Here is a 16,304-nt window from a genome sequence, read left to right as displayed (position 1 = left end):
GCTTCCCTATGTCAAAATACACCACAATAGCTCCCTTAATCATTCCCAATAGTATTAAAATATTATTATTTTTATTTTACTTTTTTTATTTTATTCTTTTAATTTATTAAACAAACTTTCTCTCTCTCCGTCATATTTTCTTCCCTCCGAAGGTTCTGTTTCATTTTTTTGGATTTGATTTTCAGAATCCAAAAGAGGTAGAGATTTTCAGAATCCAAAAGAGGTAGATTTGATTTTTTTGGATTCTTTTAATTTTTTGGATTTGATTTTCTTCGCTCCGATGATTTTCCGTTCCATTTCGTTTTTCTCTCTCTCCCTCCGTTTCATTCTTTCCGATGGGCTCGGCGGTGTTCGAGAATCTGAAGCAGAGGCCCCAGACCCCCTTTTTCAAACACAAAGCAGAGGCCCCAGTTGTGGTTAAAATCCAGCAAGTGAATCCTTCTTTGGCAACCAAGCTTGAGGATTTTTCATCCCTGCCAAGGAGGTGAAGCAAGGACTCCAGAGATTTGTTCTTGAACTCGATCCCCTGATTTGCAACCTGGTAAAGAGGTCCCTGATGAAAAACACCAAGCTTTTATGGAAGAGCAAGGACCTGGGTGAGAGAGAACATGGCGCTTGACTGGTGGAGGACCTCGGTGTCGTCCGGCCGTTTGGTGAGGTGGGAGAGAGAGACGTGAGAGGAGAGAGGAGAGAGGAGAGAGAATTTTTTTTTTTTAATATAATAATCATATGGATCGCTACAGTAGAACCCAATACATTGGGTTCTACTGTAGCATCTGATGGTTTAAGGAACCATTTAGGGAATCTGCTGTAGGACATTTTTTGTGATTTTTTGGACATATTCCCTACATATAGGGAACAGACTCCCTTATAGGGAGTCTGCTGGGAATGCTCTAATAAGGAGACTTAGTCCTCTCCTAATAAGGAGACTTTCTCCACTACCTTGTAAGTCAAGTAAGGATATTCTCTTTTATTTTCCTAGTCTAGGTAGTATTACTTTTACAAATTTTAGAGGGATTTGACCTAAATTGTAGTTCTATTTAAATCCATGTTTAGGGTGCAATGAAGCTTGCAAAATTAATTCTCAAACCTAGTGTTTGGAGGCATAGGAACCTCTGATTTCCTATCGTTAATTATGTAGCGAAAATAAGTCAGAATAAGAAGCAAGATCCTGCTTCTTTTCTGGTGGTGAATTAATGTAACACATGGATATATTAGGAACTAAATATTTTAAATTATTTCTTTAACTTTTTTTTTTTTTGCCAAGAAATTCCTTCTTAGCTAAAACAACTTTAACAATTTTCATCTTTTTAAGAGCACTAACATCAAACTCCCTATAGCCCATTCCATTCCTTATGTTTAGGGAAAATCTAAAAAAATACCAATATCAGAAGTCTTAAATATAACTAACATCAAAGGGCATCTACAGTATTGGGAAACACTGTAAACGTCCAATGCATTATTAAATTATAAAAAATTGATTCTATCTCATCTCTCCTTTACATGTCTTAACAATTCTCTCTCCTCTCTCTGAAAAAAATAAAAGAATTTATTGTGATTTTTTTTTTTTTTTTTTTTTTTTTATAGGGAATCAAAAAGTAGTTTTATTTTCTAAATTAAAGAAAAATGGTTGAAAACTGCTGCTAGTGATCTATCCTAATGTATTTTATTATTATTTTTTAATTTTAGCTACGGTCGATTTTATTAGGTAGATCAATTTTTTCATAGAATACGATGAGAATTGGAGACGGTGACATTACTTTGTTACATATATATATATATATATAAAAGAAGAGTACAAGAAAGAAATATATATATATATAAGAAGAGTACAAGAAAGAAACAGAGCACTGAAATATCTCAAAAGTAACCCAACTGTTTTAACCACCAGAGCTTTCTCTCACAGAGAGTGAGTTTTAGAACCCTAGCCCTCAGGAATGCAGATTTCAGGAGCAATCAACAACTTGTTGGTGGTAATTCCGTCGACCGGTAGTTTCAGGTCCCCAAAATTCAGGCAATTTCTTTCTGCTGGATTCCCCAGAGTATGCTACTTAATCGTTTTCTTGCGGCTCTTTATACGTGTTTGTTTGTGTACTATCAATCTCTTATGCTGCGCTTGGTTTCTCAGAATACTTGGGAAAGTGAAAGAATCGTAATTTCCTTTTTGATTTTTAAGTTTCTGTATTTTGGGAGTGGAGGAAACTATGACTGATGCGCTTTTGAAATGAGGGTTGTGGTTTGTTTGGTTGCTGGGAAATGCCAGGAAAAGGAAGAAATATGAAAATTTTTAACCTTTTTTTTCTCCTTTTGCCTGAAGGCGAGGAAAATGAAACCTTTACACATGTGATTGATTTGCTCTCTGGGTTTTTTCCTTTAGCCCCATTTGTTTTGAGGAGCTATTTTTTTTTTTTTTTTTTTTTTTAATTTTTTTTTGGGAATGTGTTTGCTGCCTTGCCGTAATTTGGTGAAAGCACTTGTGTAAATAATGAACTGTTACAGATTGAGATTATCTTGTCAGTTGCTGTTGAGGAATGATTGTTTATCTTGGACACTACGGTTTCTGTATGGTCTTGTTGTGATGCAGCATATTGTGTTGATGGATAATCCTTATCATTTTCTATTATGTAAATTAAACTTTTGGTATATATGATTGACTAATTATTTTGGGTTTCCATTTTACCGTTGGTCTTGGGTTGCCAAGCTCAAATGTGCAAGGTTTGAGTCTTGGGAGTGACCATTACATACAGATTACTGAAGGGTAGAACCGTATCCAAGTCACACCAAGACTCTACCTATATAGGTCCAACACTAGATAATGACGCTTATATAGATGTCAAATTGTAGAGAGGCATACTTCACTAAAGCTAATTTTAGGTGCTTGATTAACTAAATAATTAAAAAAAAAAACAAAAGAGGAAAAATTGAAAGGTAACTATCAAGGAAATGAAGTTACTTGGACTAGACACTTTCAAGAAGTGATGTCTATTGACTACATTTGTTGATTCAACTATATGTATCTACTGGTTGGCCCTGAAGGTTGACTTAATAGTATATTTGTTAGTTCCTTTTTAACAGAGATCATGATTTTTAAGATTTATATAGGGAGAAACACAAATATGGAGATATTAATTATGAGTGCTGAAATCCTGTTAAGAACATTGCAACTTGTACATAATGGCATTTAGTTGAATACTTTCAATGAGCGGTATGAATCATACTTTACATAGTGACAATTCATTGTTTTGTTGCTGAGATCATGTCTGGAAAGAAAAGAAAAGATGATATTCATCTCTTATGTGCTTTTGATTTTAGAGGCCTGGGAACAAAAAGATTCCTTGTAATTAAGCCTAATAAAACTATGTGGCCTGCCTACCTATCTAAAGATACAAACATTTATGTGACTTAACTGAGGTGAAATTGTGATTTTACAGAGGCAAAAGCATAAATCCTCTTCAGATTAACACATGTTCATTTTCTAGACTAGCAGATTGAGGGTTAGAGAAAATAGCAAGAGAAGTGAGGCAAATCTATACATTTTAGACCATACTCTTACTATGTTTGGTAGTAAAAATCATAAAACTAAGGTCCATAACTTTAATGTCAAATTCCCTACTGTAGTGCTTGAAGATCCATGCGTCATGAATTGCGGAATAGATACAAGATGCTTGATATTTGACATTCTTCTTCTCCTCCTGTTCTTTCTCTGTCTCAAACGTAATGCACTATTTTCCAGAATTGTCCTTCATTTTGCATTCCCAAGCTTGGGACTGGACTGCACAAATGTCGAGAAAGAGGCTTCACTGTGAAAGCCTCAGGGGATTCAAGCGATAATTTTGTTCCAGTTGCTCCTCTTGAATTTGAATCCCCAGTTGGTCAGCTTTTGGCGCAAATTTTGCAAACCCATCCTCATCTACTGCCTGCAGCTGTTGATCAGCAACTCGAGAGCCTTCAAACTCATAAAGATTCCCAGAGTGAAGAAACTGCTTCATCTCAAGATCTCCTTTACAAGTAAGTACTGTGGTCTCTGGTCCTAATATTTATTGTTATTTTGTGATCTCCTTTTGGCTTTGATTTTAAGGTAAATAAGTAAGCCTTTTGATTTCAGAAGAAGAATGTAATTCTAATGTTAGACTGGGGCTTTGATTTCAAATAAAATGCCAGACTTCAAAAAGTCCAAGAAAATAGGTAGGCATTAATAGAAGAGGTGATGCTATAGTTTGTAGTATTAGCCACTTCATGTGCAAGTGGCAGACTGCTTCACTGATTTCTTTTATCTCACCCCTATTTTTGGTTACATTTTATTTTCACCATTATTTTGGCCCCACTAATCTTGTAAATCTGGCTCTGCTACTAGTCAATGAAGTAAACTCTTTATATGTCATAGCCATTATGGAGTTAATTGGTGTCTCCTAATATTCTGAGAGATTCTGATGCTTTCTTCAGTAATTGATAGACTAGCATTATTCATTACTTATCAAAAAAAAAAAAAAAAAATTGATAGACTAGCATTATGGATAATGGATTGCAGGTTCCTTGGTAGTGGTATGGCAAACTTATATATATATATATGCGTGTGTTTGATTGTGATGCTAATATCTGTAGTGTCAAATACTTGATTAGAAGTAACCAGTTGAGGAAAACCAATAAGCTAGAATATGAAAGGATCTTGAGGATTGAGTCTAAAAATTTGAGGTCATCATCATTAGGGATGTACTATATTCTCTTTGGGTCATGGTCATTATTGACTTTAATGGCGTCCCTCAATTGAAAATTTTGAGAGATTTTATTAGTACAGCTTATTCTTACAACACTTCCCCAGCTTTGATCATCATTCATAATGTTTGTATATTCGATTTTGAAAGGTTACAGATTTGACATGATGGTTACTCTGCTGGGTTATAAAGCAGAACATCAAAATTTTTCTAGGGCCTCAAAAGTACCAAGGAAATGGGCTTATTTTATTTGATCTTGGGTTGGAATAAATTTTTGACACAATAGTGCAATAAGTTCTACAGGGACCCTTGGAGAATTTAGCTTTCGATATTAGAGATTATAAACATGCTCACACTCAGAACATGCACTTTTTCGAGTTCCTATGTGGCAAACTGAATGTAGCCACCGCCCTGGATAACCTTGATTATTTCTCTATCCTAAGAAATTGAAAGATTGAAAGATTTTGTTGAAATTGTTCTGTTGGAAATTTCCCAAAAAGCTGACCATTTTGCACGGTTCGTGGGGCACTTGAGTCAGCCACTGGCACCTGATTGCTTCATGGCCCCTAAGCTGCTTTCTAATTTTTCCTTTTTAATCTAATTATTTGTTCTGTAAGTGATGCGTATAACCAAATGAATACCTAGAGAATTACTTACCCTAAGTGTACCACTATAAATGCTAATAATGGTATTCCATAATAAACAATATCTTTTGCAGATGTATTGGCTTTCATCCATGTATCTATTTATTTTATTTTATTTTTATCATTTCAACATTTATCTGCTAAATTGTTCAATTGCTGGTAATATAAAGTAACCAATTTAAACTAGAGCTACGTATTTTAGGAGAATTGCTGAAGTCAGAGACAAGGAAAGGCGTAAGACACTGGAAGAAATAATATACTGCTTAATTGTACAGAAATTTGTGGACAATAACATTTTGATGATCCCAAAGATATCAGCAACCTCAGATCCTACTGGCCGTGTGGATTTTTGGCCGAACCAAGAGCAGAAACTAGAATCTGTTCATTCTCCAGAAGCAATCGAGATGATACAGAGCCACATATCTCTTGTACTAGGGGAGCGACTCGTGGGCCCTCTTGATACAATTGTTCAGATCAGCAAAATCAAACTTGGAAAGCTATATGCTGCTTCAATAATGTATGGATATTTTCTTAAAAGAGTTGATGAACGATTTCAACTTGAAAGAACCATGAAAACTCTTCCTGTTGGTTTAAGACCAGAGCAGGTAAGTTTTGAAGATCCTACTCGGCCAAAACAGCTCTGGGATCCAGATTCCTTGATCCGGGTATTTCCCAATGATGGTGGAGAGAGTGATGGGGGAAGTTTCATGGATACTGATGAAGGCAAATCATACCGACTGAGATCCTACGTTATGTACTTGGACGCAGAGACTCTTCAGAGATATGCTACTATAAGATCCAAAGAAGCTATTTCCTTGATTGAAAAGCAGACACAGGCCCTGTTTGGGAGGCCTGACATCAGGATCGCCAATGACGGTTCAATCGACACGTCTAGTGATGAAATACTTGCAATTACTTTCAGTGGATTGACAATGTTAGTCTTGGAGGCAGTTGCATTTGGATCATTCCTATGGGATGCAGAAAGCTATGTTGAATCCAAATACCACTTTGTTAAAAGCTAAAAAAACAGTAGCATTCATATCTGTTGATACTCACTGAGGCTGTACAGTCTGTAATGTGTCGAGAATGGTGTAATGGGTTTATAGTATGAGTAAGAGTGGATTTAGTGGTAATTTTAAAAGCCAAAAGTGTAGGAGTGACAGTATGTGTAACATTTCTCTTTCGGTACATACAATAGTCAGGTATTTTGTTTTTTAAGAGATGCATACGGCTTTCCTTACCTAACAAGTAAAAATCTTAGCCCTAATGGCTTATAGAGGAAGTCTGTAAAAATGTAAACAGAGAAATAGAAAAAAAGGACTATGATTTGAAATTAGTTGTGTTTTGTGGAAGAGATTCCATTGTTGTACAAAGAGAGAAGCCTAGGATAAGTTTTGGACTCGGGAAAGATGCTTACAGCTAACCCTCCAGTGGACGTATCTACTTTTGTTCAGACAACTTAATGGCAAGCCAAAAAGCTTGCTGGAGTTTAATTCCTGAAATACCAGATTTTCATGAATAAGGAGGATCCCTCCATGTTGTCACTACACCAGAAACAGAAAACTGTTATCTTGTACAAAATCTCATTTTCTCAACTCTTTGTCTTTAACGTGCCACTTCGGCCGGTCCGGTGTGAAGAGTAGCCGTACTCTAATATGATGGATCCCTGCTTCGTCTCATCATTTACTTTGACCAAATTTCTGTTACAAACTTAAATGTTAAATCCGTAGTGGAATAAGTTCGACTAGGTTTTTAAAGGAAATTTGATCCTCCTTCTCTCCATTAAATTTATTCAAGAGGTTGATTTAAATAGACTTATGAAAATATACTAATGTAAAATAAACACAAGACTCTTAACTACAATTGACAAACGACTTCTACTATAATTATTGAAAGACCCAACTAAAATTCAAATCCAATCTACTCAAGAGGTAGATAGAAAGAAAGACAGACTTCCAATTCCAAGCATCATAGGGCTGTAACATTAACCAAAAAACAACAAAAGTGGAACCTCGTACAACAACCCTAAATCTAGAAATGGGTCAAAGACTCAAAGCATGATCCAAAAGAATCTTGGCCCGCAAGCCAAGAAAAGGGTCACTGTGGAGGCTTGTCTAAAAGATACTACTATATTGACTTGGGTAGCATGATAATTAATTAACACATCTAAATTCCAAACTTCTCCGGCTAAATGCTTACATGTATAACTTATGTGGTGGATTATCATTTTTTATTTTTATTTTTTTTATTCTTATATTATTTAGGGTTATTCTTCTGCAACTTTCACTTTCCAACCCAGAAAAAAGAAAAAGAAAAAAAAAAAAAAAAAAAAAGAGTTGCTTTTGGGCAGCTTCTTCCAAAGAAAAGATGCCATGCCATCCCCCTAAGATGCTGGCTGTTAAACCTTTTCTTAATGAGTAATCATACTCATTAAGAGGGAGCTTTGTCTCATGCCTCTTTAGATTGCACGCATGCCACAAACGCGTAAAACATGGGTCTATGTAATTTTTCCAAATTAAGATTATTAATTGTTGTTAACGATTTTTTTATTTTATTATTTTATCTTTTTTGTTCTTTTATTTTTTATCTTTTTATTTTTTTCTATTTAAAACATAAAATATTTCTTTTTATAGAAAACTACTTTTATTTATTTATTTTTAGGTCACGTTAAAAACATTTTTTCAAACAAAAAACAAAAAATACCCTCATAGACATATTTGTAAATATAAGTGATCTGCAGGCGATAACATGAATGCATAACAAAATAAAATTTGCATTGGCGTGGTAATATATATATATATAACAACATATATACCGCTAAATCAATAAAATAAATAATTTTCATTTCATTTGAAATAGAGACGTTCATAATCGATAAACAATTAATTGAGTATAAATGACGCAATATTGGAACTTACTGCATCACTTGTTCTAACTTATAAAAAAAGTGGGATTTTTTTTTTTTTTTTTGAAAGGTGTTTTATATTTTAACTTATAATTGGTTAATGGTTTTGAAAAAAAGTGTAGTGTTTTTTTGTTTTGAAAATTAAAAATAAAACGTTTTCAAAATCGTTTAGGAAAGTTTTTGATTGATTATATGTTTTGCATTAAGTTAATAAACAAATTTTTTTTTTTTTTTACATTGATGACCGATTTTTTTATAGTAAAAATAGATATACGAAAAAAGAGAGCTAAATAGAAATAATGAAGTAAAGGAGAAAGAAAGAGGAAAAAGAGTGATAAACTTTTGACCGTTTTAATAGGCTGTGAAGAAAGAGTGGAAAACCAGAGGTCAGAGTAAAGACAGCGTGGCACTTTAAAACGTCGCCGTTAGTCTCGCACGCGGTTTTCGGCGACTAAAGCGAAGAAGCTTTCTCTTCCGTCCCTTTAAACCGTTACACAAACACGGCTTCTATTTCCCAAACTACCCTCGACCGCATCAGATGACTACAAGGCGTGCTCTCACACGCTTCATCCCTGTTCCTTAACCTATTTTTCTCTGTGGACAATAATACCCACCCTCAGCAACTTGTTTTACAAAACTCTTCGATTATTACGAAAACCAACCCCTCACTTTCAAAAAGAAAAGAAAAGAAAAGAAAACCAACCCCTCATTATTAAAAATATATAACATTTGAAAGGGTAGGTTACTGTCACTCTCATTGCCAAAATTTCTAGAATAGTCAGGTAGATAATATGCCTTGCTTGACTTTATTTTATTTTTTTATTTTAATTTTTTAAATGAAATTATTTTTTTTATTTTGTAATGTCATCATTCCGATTCCAAAATTCGACACGTAAGTATTGTTATTGTCATATTAAATTAAATACAAGAGAAAAAAGAGAAAAATATATATTTTTCTCAATCGGTTGTGAACCACGCCTCATGAAGCGGAGGTCACTAGTTCGAATTCTCCATCTCCCTTCTCAACATGTCAAAATAAAAAATAAAAAATGAGTATCTATCTAGAGAAGGTGCATTTTATGCAACTTCATCATATAGAAAAGAAGAAAAACAACGACTCTTCGTATTTTGCAAGTTTCATATTGATATATATATTTTTTTTAATTTTCATACAATTTACAAGGAAAATACCAAATATTTTGAGTTGGAAATATTCAATTCTACCTTTATGTGCTCTCCTTTGTTTAGAAATACTTTTCAACCAAAAATGTATGAGATCCCTAGTGTTATAATAATAATAATAATAATAATAGCATTAGTAAAATATATTAGTTTTTATTACGTATTAGAAGTTTTACAAGGAATTCTACTAATTGGCCTTTTTATTTTTAAATATTTTTTCAAGGATTAAGCAATAGATTATTTTATTTTGTGGGTGATGGCTGATTATTCAATGCAAACTTCTGCATGCAACCTCCAAGAACTCATGTGAATCCCACATCATCTTGATTGTCATCTTCCCCTTGACTTTCAACCCCCAAAGACACCATTCTCCTTTGTTGGCAGCTGCATGATACATTGGCATATCAAATCTCCTAAATATTATTAATCAAACCCCTATTTGATAGACTAGAATCAATTAATCATCAAACCACCAATAATTTTAAAAACAATGACAAAATTCCAACCACCCCTACCATACAATCCTACTCCATTGTTGGCATCTTCACAAAATAAGCCGGAATTCCTACAAATCATCGTATTAACTGACATATATAAAAAGTCATTTAAATACGTCATATGAATTAATATAAAATAAGTGTGATAAATAAAGACGAAGAACAATATTAATGAATTATTCAAAATCATTACCCAATATCCTCAATTTGAATGATTAATTAGAATCAACCCCTAAACCACCATGATAAAGAAAGATCACAAATTTCCAACCACCCCTACTTTATAATCCTGCATAGTGGCCACCTCGTAATATCCCAACACAACAAGGGTATTCTCGTACACACCCATAATAAAGAAATCTCATAGAGCAGCCGCAAAGACCATTCGATCTCTTCTTTCTTTCCCTTCTGTCTCTCTATCTCTCTCTCACATTATATATCCTTTGCATTGAATTCCTTCTGCTGCTCTAAATACACACACACACACACACACATATATATATATACATAGACTTACAGAGAAAGCAAAGCGAGCGGAGAGGAGAGAGAAAACATAAGATAGAAAATAAAAGAGAAAACAAAAGCATGGATCGTTTACGTTGTTTCGGACCATCTTATAGTAGGCTCGGTTTATTTTCCCTCCTCCTCCCTCTCTTTTTCTTCCTTTCCAACGCAGCTTTCAACAACCTCTCCACCATTCCCTTCAACCCCGCCTACTCACCTCTCTTCGGCGACGGCAACCTCGTCCGCGCCCCCGACGGCAAAGGCGTCCGCCTCCTCCTCGATCGCTTCACAGGTATCTTCACCAACCAAAGCTGACATGGCGTGGTTCTTCCATTGATTTTTTAAATGGAAGAAAAGAACTTTGTTTATTTGTTTATTTGTTTATTTTTGATAGGTTCGGGTTTTATCTCCTCCAATCTATACAAGCATGGGTTCTTCAGCGCGAACATCAAGCTGCCGTCGGATTACACCGCCGGAATCTGTGTTGCGTTTTATGTAAGTATGATCATAACATCCTTTTTAGTAAATCGTTTGAATTTGTTTGTTTGTTAAGAAAAAAAAAAAAAAAAAAAGGAAACGGAAAAGAAAATAGAATTTTGATTGTCACGTATCATAAAGTTTAGATTTTTAACAAACCCATCAAAATTAAGGAAACAATTCAATTTTCAAGGCCTTAATTAGTCAGTTTTCCTTATATATACATATATACACGTAATTGCTCGTTGTACATATTGATGACATTCCTCCTCCATCTCCATGCCCCGCTAAACCATCATGCATAATGATTACATGTCATCATGATCATCATCGTTGAATTTTTCATATACTGATCATTACAGACATCAAACGGCGACGTATTCGAGAAAAGCCACGACGAGCTAGACTTCGAGTTCCTAGGGAACCTTGAAGGGAAGCCATGGCGGTTTCAGACCAACTTGTACGGAAACGGCAGCACAAGCCGCGGCCGAGAGGAGCGTTACCGCCTTTGGTTCGACCCCACCAAGCAGTTCCACCGCTACAGCATTCTTTGGACGGCAAAAAACATCATGTGAGTTTTTTTTTTTTAATTAATCAATTTAAATATTTATCTCTTAATTTTGATTGTTCTTTCTGCTTTGGGAAAGTTTTTATGCACAATAGTTATTAACGTGGTACGCCTTTGTCTCCTTTGTTGTGTGTTTGTTTGACATCACGAGTGGGAAAGATGGGTTGGCGTTGCGTGTGAGATGAGACTTTTCTAATTAAAAGTTGTGGACAAGAGTGAATTCTTTTTTGAACTTGAAAATGATATATATTTATTTATTTTCTTTTTTTTCTTGAATTGTGCCAAAGATTTTTTGCTGTCTACTTTTCTCTAGTTAGGTCAATTTTTCTAGATTTATACTAATTTTGTTTAAACATGGGCATGAATTAATTTGTTTTCTAAACCGTTTTTCCTTGATATATGATGGTAACGCAAATTAATTGGTATATACCATGCCATATATAGATTGAGAATTGCAGCAAATATTTTGATTGCACTGAATTTTCACTATTCTTGCGGTTGAACCTTTAGGCTCACCTTCATCACCAAGGTGGACCGGAATTTTCTGAAAATCTTTGTCCTAATTTTAGAGGATTCAGACAAAAAATGAGAGAATGGTGTGGCGTTCAGGGCGTTCGAATAGGTGGGCCCCCTACTTCGGGTAGTCTGCAGACTTGTTCGGACGCCCCAAAATCTAGATCCCCTCGCCCTCGATCTCGGCCCGAATTCTTCTATACGATAGAAAGAGGACACGGGTCTAAATAAAAAAAAACTTAATTTCAATCTTAGTCCATAATCATGTGAAGTACTGCATTAATTTTTTATTCTTCATGGTAGGAGTTGCTGGAAAAATCCCCCCACCATATATATTTTATGATTCATAATATATATATATATATATATATATATATATATATATATATATATATATATGTAGAAGCAAGAAGATGACCATAATTAGTGAGTTTTGCTAGCTGGCATGGTTTACTGGCATGGTTTACATATAACGGCTAACACATTAATTATTAACTCTTTTTTTTTTCCCTTACCTAATACTTTCCTAAGTTTTTGACATTGGCTTTACTCATGTTAATCATGTAATTAATTCCTAATACAAATTGTAAAAAAAAAAATAATAATTATTATAACCCTAGTATTATATATCCTCTGTTATTGACTTGATTTTGTTTTTTTTTTTTTCAAATAAACAGATTTTACATTGATGAAGTTCCTATCAGAGAGGTTGTAAGAAATGATGCAATGGGCGGCGACTACCCATCAAAGCCGATGTCCTTGTACGCCACCATATGGGATGCTTCAAATTGGGCCACGTCCGGCGGCAAATACAAAGTGAACTACAAGTATGCACCTTTTGTAGCCGAATTCAAGGACCTTGCCCTAGAAGGTTGCCCCGTTGACCCTATTGAGCAATTCCCGGTAGCCAGCGTTTGTGCCGAAAAGGATGCTCACCTTGACGTCCAAGACTATTCCATTGTCACGCCTGAGCGCCGCCGTGCCATGCGCAAGTTCCGCCAAAATTACATGTACTACTCCTATTGCTATGATATGTTAAGGTACCCTGTGTCACCGCCCGAGTGTGTTATTATTCCATCGGAGAAGCAACGGTTTAAGGACACTGGAAGACTCAAGTTCGGAGGAAGCCACCGTCGCCAGTCAAGGAGGCGAAGCCGGGCTTCGGCTACTTCTTCAAGCTCTGATGCTAGTGTTTAATTGATGCCTATCGATATGTATGCCGTCTATCGATATGTAAATTGAAACTTTGTGATGTTGATTTTTTTATTTTTATTTTTTCATAACGTACATTAATATTTACTAAAATAAATATATATAAAACATTATCATAATAGACGCGTTAATTAAGTCATAGGGTTTCATTTCGCTTTTATTTGGCAAGACTTATCCCAAAGTCTCATACCTATAAGACCATAATAAATTGGACTTTGGATTTCCTTGCCAAGGATATTTGTATTTTGATATATCACTATATTGTAAAACTATATATTAATTGATGGCAAGTCTTGCAAAACTATTGTAAAACTAGATTGTCAAACTATCCCTTTAATTGGTTAAAGGGGATGGTTTAGCAACCCTAAAAAAGTTGGGTTAATTAAGGTGGACAAATTAATTATTTTAAGGCCAAAAAGGTAGTTCGGCCACTCCAATAACTTGCATGCCACCTCTGTGGCTTACACACAACATAAGCTTGGCATGCATGCAACCAACCCCTCTTTCTATCTCCTATTATGGTAGTACTAACCTAATTAATTTGGCTAAAACGAAGTCGAGCTTTTCTTGCTGCAATTGACGATGGAAGAAGATTTTGAGCTGGACTGTTAATGCTGCAGCTAGCTCCATTTATAAGAATTCATAGCCAAATTCTTATCCACTTATTTTCAATTTAATTAGGGAAGTTTGTAGAGAATTTATACTCATAACCCCTTTTAATAAAAATTATTAGCACCGCAATAATTGGCTAAGTATGGAGGCAGCAAAAAGTTGTTATGAGGATAATCCATGGAGAGACAACGACACTGTGATTAGCTTGGGGGCCGGCTCTTGATGGAGACGAGACAAATGAAAATGGTGTTCATTTTTCGTTGAAATGGAGGTTAACGTGGTGTTTAAGCTAATAGCCCAACAATAATGAAAGTGGTTTTTATTTTATTCTATTTTATCTTATCTTATATTTGGAAAGAATACAAATGAGTTTATAATTGGCAGGGCATGGGAATATTATCATATTCCCAGTTGGCTGGTGGCGGGTTTCGTAGCTCGATCTCCTCTTAAGCTGTTTGAATTTCTATAAAATTTGGACAACTTGATTACAACTTAATAACTGAGATTACAGTCCCTAAAGGGTACCTCAATCGGCTAGGAACCACGCCTTATGAAGCGGAGGTCACTAGTTCGAATTCTCCCTCCGCTTCTTGTGTGGACATCTCAAAAAAAAAAAAAAAAACCGAAATTACATACAAATTAGAAAAATGCTAAGAATACCAAAACTAGGACGGTAGTTAGAGAGCACCGATAATCCAACCAAGAGACCGTCCAAGTGCTTAGATTAATCAACATTAAAAAAACATGAATATTGTAGTACTCCAATCTCTTTTAGTTATGATCATAAAAAGACAATAATTAATTTTTGAGCCAATGGAGTTTCCGTCTAATGTCATATCAATTGGATTGAAGAATAAGCTTAATAATAGTGTAGTGTTAGAATGTCATAATCATGTATGAATGCAATTGGTTGTGATTATTGTAAGGTGGAAAAAAGAGCACCTCATCTTGTTTATTGGTTAATCTTGAACGAAAATGACTTTCTCAGCTTATCTTTATCGAAGAAGCAAGACCAAGTCTTTCTTTTCTTTTCTTTTTTTAATTATTTTTTTTCTCATTATAATTATTATTACTACCATGTTTATGCTGCAAAAAACAACGTTAACTTCAGTCAAACATCGACATTCATTCATAAATAAGCTGCTCTTTGAAGGAGTACTATTCGAAGCTAGAGATGATAGGATGACTCATTATTATCTTCTTCTTTTTCTTTCTTTTTTTTTTTTTTTTGGTGAGGGATGACCCGGGCCATTATAATTATCAATCAACCTCAATCACCCCCTTGACAGAATCTTGCCTCTGCTCCTCATACAGAATATCTAAATTAAATAAAATAATAAAAGAAAGGAAAATGGGAAATTGGATACTAATAAATGCAAGAGTAGTTAAACTACACCCATGCAAATATCACAAAGATGGTATTGGACCTATTGGTATAGGTGCTTCGGTTCAACCACCACGGCTAATTGTCACCAACTTTCACCCCCTACACCAAAATAAATAAATCTAACCATACTCACCAAATTTTTTTTTGGCAATAGTATATATATATGTAGAAAAATAAGGAGTATTTAATTCTGTAATATTATTTGCACAAATGTTATGCAGAATAACCATAAATTACAACTTGAAAAAAGAAAAAAAAATCATTTATTATTTGGAGAAATTAATACTCTGTGCAAAAGTCATTTGATTTTACAGTGCAATATAATGCTCACATTTGGCCCATATTTAGTGAGAGAGAGAGGATTAAAATTCAAATTTTAAATTTTAAATTTTAATCTTTCCTTTTATGTGATTGTCTATCTGCCATGTCACTAAAAATGAAATAAATATGGGCATTATATTGCACTGAAGTATTTTTTTTTTTAAAAAAATACATCTATAATTTTAATGCGATTGTAAGGACATTTGCTCATCTTTGTGATTTTCCTCAATGAATAGATTCAAATCCAATATGTAAAAGTTTAAATTTTAAATGGGAGGGTAGAAAGTGCAAATAGGATTCCAACTCACATTAATTATACGCTTTGATAGCATATTAAGAAAATTAATTATTTTCTCCCGTCAACTCTTACAAATTCGTCATTCAATATATATATGGGTAAATATATTATAAGTCTTTGGGTCAACGTGCCAAAATTTTTATTTCCTTAAGTTTTTTTTTTTTTTTCAAAAATTTACTCTTTGGGTCAATCGAAATGCCAATAAAATCTCTATTGTCAAAATTTTTTTAACAGTTGTTGGTCACAATCAAAACACACCGTTTCATCTCATTAAAATATTAATTTTTTATTAATTTAATTTAAAAATTAAATCTAAAATAAATAAATAAATAAAAAAATCCAGAGAGAGCGCGTCGGCGGTGGGTAAGGTAAGGTGTGAAAATTTTCCAGAGAGAGGCCAGATCTGGATTTGGGGTCTCTGGAAACTTGGTCAAAAAATTACCCAATATATGGTTGTTAGAAGGTTAGAAAC

General features: G+C 34.4%; 2 protein-coding genes across 3 annotated transcripts; both read left to right on the top strand.

Moving 5' to 3' along the window:
• The first annotated feature begins 1,846 nt into the window (after positions 1–1,846).
• On the top strand, positions 1,847–6,489 carry LOC132176647 (UV-B-induced protein At3g17800, chloroplastic). 2 transcript variants are annotated; one of them, XM_059588912.1, is made up of 3 exons: positions 1,847–2,042; positions 3,734–4,008; positions 5,559–6,489. In XM_059588912.1, exons 1-3 carry the CDS (start codon positions 1,938–1,940, stop codon positions 6,376–6,378), a joined length of 1,200 nt encoding a protein of 399 aa, XP_059444895.1. In that variant the 5' UTR covers positions 1,847–1,937; the 3' UTR covers positions 6,379–6,489. The 2 variants fall into 2 exon arrangements, with proteins under 2 accessions (XP_059444895.1, XP_059444894.1); XM_059588911.1 differs by having other exon boundaries at positions 5,544–6,489.
• Positions 6,490–10,359: 3,870 nt separating this feature from the next.
• Positions 10,360–13,333, top strand: LOC132174898 (probable xyloglucan endotransglucosylase/hydrolase protein 30). Its single transcript, XM_059586638.1, has 4 exons — positions 10,360–10,736; positions 10,839–10,939; positions 11,284–11,492; positions 12,680–13,333. The coding sequence occupies exons 1-4, from the start codon at positions 10,526–10,528 to the stop codon at positions 13,197–13,199; spliced, it is 1,041 nt and encodes a 346-aa protein (XP_059442621.1). The 5' UTR covers positions 10,360–10,525; the 3' UTR covers positions 13,200–13,333.
• Positions 13,334–16,304: the final 2,971 nt, after the last annotated feature.

The sequence above is a fragment of the Corylus avellana genome, chromosome ca3, assembly GCF_901000735.1.
Source record: "Corylus avellana chromosome ca3, CavTom2PMs-1.0".
Taxonomy (NCBI): domain Eukaryota; kingdom Viridiplantae; phylum Streptophyta; class Magnoliopsida; order Fagales; family Betulaceae; genus Corylus; species Corylus avellana.
This window is presented reverse-complemented; position numbering and strand designations above follow the sequence as displayed.

Excerpts from the sequence above, each read along its gene's own strand:
- LOC132174898 (XM_059586638.1), top strand. The coding sequence starts at position 10,526 with ATGGATCGTTTACGTTGTTTCGGACCATCTTATAGTAGGCTCGGTTTA. Across the intron at positions 10,940-11,283 it reads GAATCTGTGTTGCGTTTTAT|ACATCAAACGGCGACGTATT; the intron begins GTAAGTATGATC and ends TGATCATTACAG. Across the intron at positions 11,493-12,679 it reads TGGACGGCAAAAAACATCAT|ATTTTACATTGATGAAGTTC; the intron begins GTGAGTTTTTTT and ends TCAAATAAACAG.
- LOC132176647 (XM_059588911.1), top strand. The coding sequence starts at position 1,938 with ATGCAGATTTCAGGAGCAATCAACAACTTGTTGGTGGTAATTCCGTCG. Across the intron at positions 2,043-3,733 it reads TTTCTGCTGGATTCCCCAGA|AATTGTCCTTCATTTTGCAT; the intron begins GTATGCTACTTA and ends ACTATTTTCCAG. Across the intron at positions 4,009-5,543 it reads TCTCAAGATCTCCTTTACAA|AGCTACGTATTTTAGGAGAA; the intron begins GTAAGTACTGTG and ends AATTTAAACTAG.